The sequence below is a fragment of the Sinocyclocheilus grahami genome, unplaced genomic scaffold, assembly GCF_001515645.1.
Source record: "Sinocyclocheilus grahami isolate Dianchi unplaced genomic scaffold, SAMN03320097.WGS_v1.1 scaffold5922.1, whole genome shotgun sequence".
In the NCBI taxonomy this organism is placed as follows: Eukaryota; Metazoa; Chordata; class Actinopteri; order Cypriniformes; family Cyprinidae; genus Sinocyclocheilus; species Sinocyclocheilus grahami.
The window spans coordinates 1-1,267 of NW_015510485.1; the positions used below are offsets into that span (position 1 = coordinate 1).

General features: G+C 40.3%; 1 protein-coding gene across 1 annotated transcript in view; it reads left to right on the forward strand.

Moving 5' to 3' along the window:
* Positions 1-373: 373 nt before the first annotated feature.
* Positions 374-1,267, forward strand: part of LOC107577396 (ankyrin-3-like) — a gene marked incomplete at its 3' end in the record, with an annotated part of 3,857 nt that continues 2,963 nt past the window's right edge. Inside the window, exons 1-2 of the mRNA XM_016263480.1 lie at positions 374-638; positions 1,164-1,262. Coding sequence (XP_016118966.1) covers positions 573-638; positions 1,164-1,262 — 165 coding nt within the window. The remainder of the gene's footprint in view (positions 639-1,163; positions 1,263-1,267) is intronic.

Sequence of the window (1,267 nt, forward strand, 5' to 3'; positions counted from 1 at the left end):
CAATTGCAACTTTATTTCTCATAATTGCACATTTTTTAGACAATGCAACTATAAAAATAACAAAGTGTCACTTTATAATTTGCAGCGTGACTTTATATATCAAAATAGTGACTTGATTTCCTATAATTGCAACTTTAAAATTTACAATTTGACTTTATTTCTCACAGTGTAATTTCAGATCTCATATCTGGCAATGTGTCTTTAATTCTTGCAGTGGTAACTTTGTTTCTAGTAATTGTTATTATTTCTTGTACTTGCAAAATACCATATTTCACAATTGCAACTGTATTTCTCAGCATTTGCAACTTTACGTTTCACATTGTGACTTATTTCTTATTTTAAACTTTAATCCGAAGCAGAAATGGGTTTCCATACATAGAAATCAAGCATTTGACAATCGAGTGAGATGTAAAGCATTTCAATCAAATATGCCGTTGTTTTAAAAAAAACAAAAAACGTGCGTTTTGAAATGAGGTAATATTTGCTTTAGCGACCAGTTCCCAGTGCTTCAAAGCTGCATATTTCTGTGTCTCTGGCAGTCTGGACTCACGCCGATTCATGTGGCCGCTTTTATGGGCCATGAAAACATTGTGACTCAGTTGACAAATCACGGAGCATCTCCTAACACGATGAATGTGGTGAGTACAGCCATCTCCAACCCCACCAGCACCAAACAAACCATTTTACAAGTTTCCTTTGAATAATGAAAAAAACCCAAAGTAAAACAAAAAAATATTTGAGCGAAGCCCCAGAGGCCAGCCGTGTTCCTCTCTGGAATGTGTCATTGCTTGCCACATTGGTTTGGTCTCCCGTTTCATGAAGCCTTCTAGGGTAATAACAGTCTCCGTCCATGTACTTTCAAACATACGTCTGACTGCAGGTTGGAGCTCCTCAGTCTACTGTAATTAGAGTACAGTCAGACTGTAATCATGCTCGACTGTTCCCCATCAGACAGACAGTGGGCCAACAGCGAGCCACTGTTACTGTAGAAACATGCTTTAGGCTTTGTTGGGGTGCAGCTCATCGAGGCAGTCAAAACAAAGAAAGCAAATCGGTTTGGGCAGAGGGGCAGAGTCTGATGAAAGAGCTGTGCACACACAAAGACTTACTGTCCAAACACAGTAGTACCTTTTTTCCAGAAGCTTCCTCTGTGTGTGTTTTAGAGAGGAGAGACAGCACTCCATATGGCTGCCAGGGCAGGACAGACAAACGTGGTGAAATTCCTGGTGGCGAATGGAGCAGATGTGGACGCCAAAGCCAAGGTGAG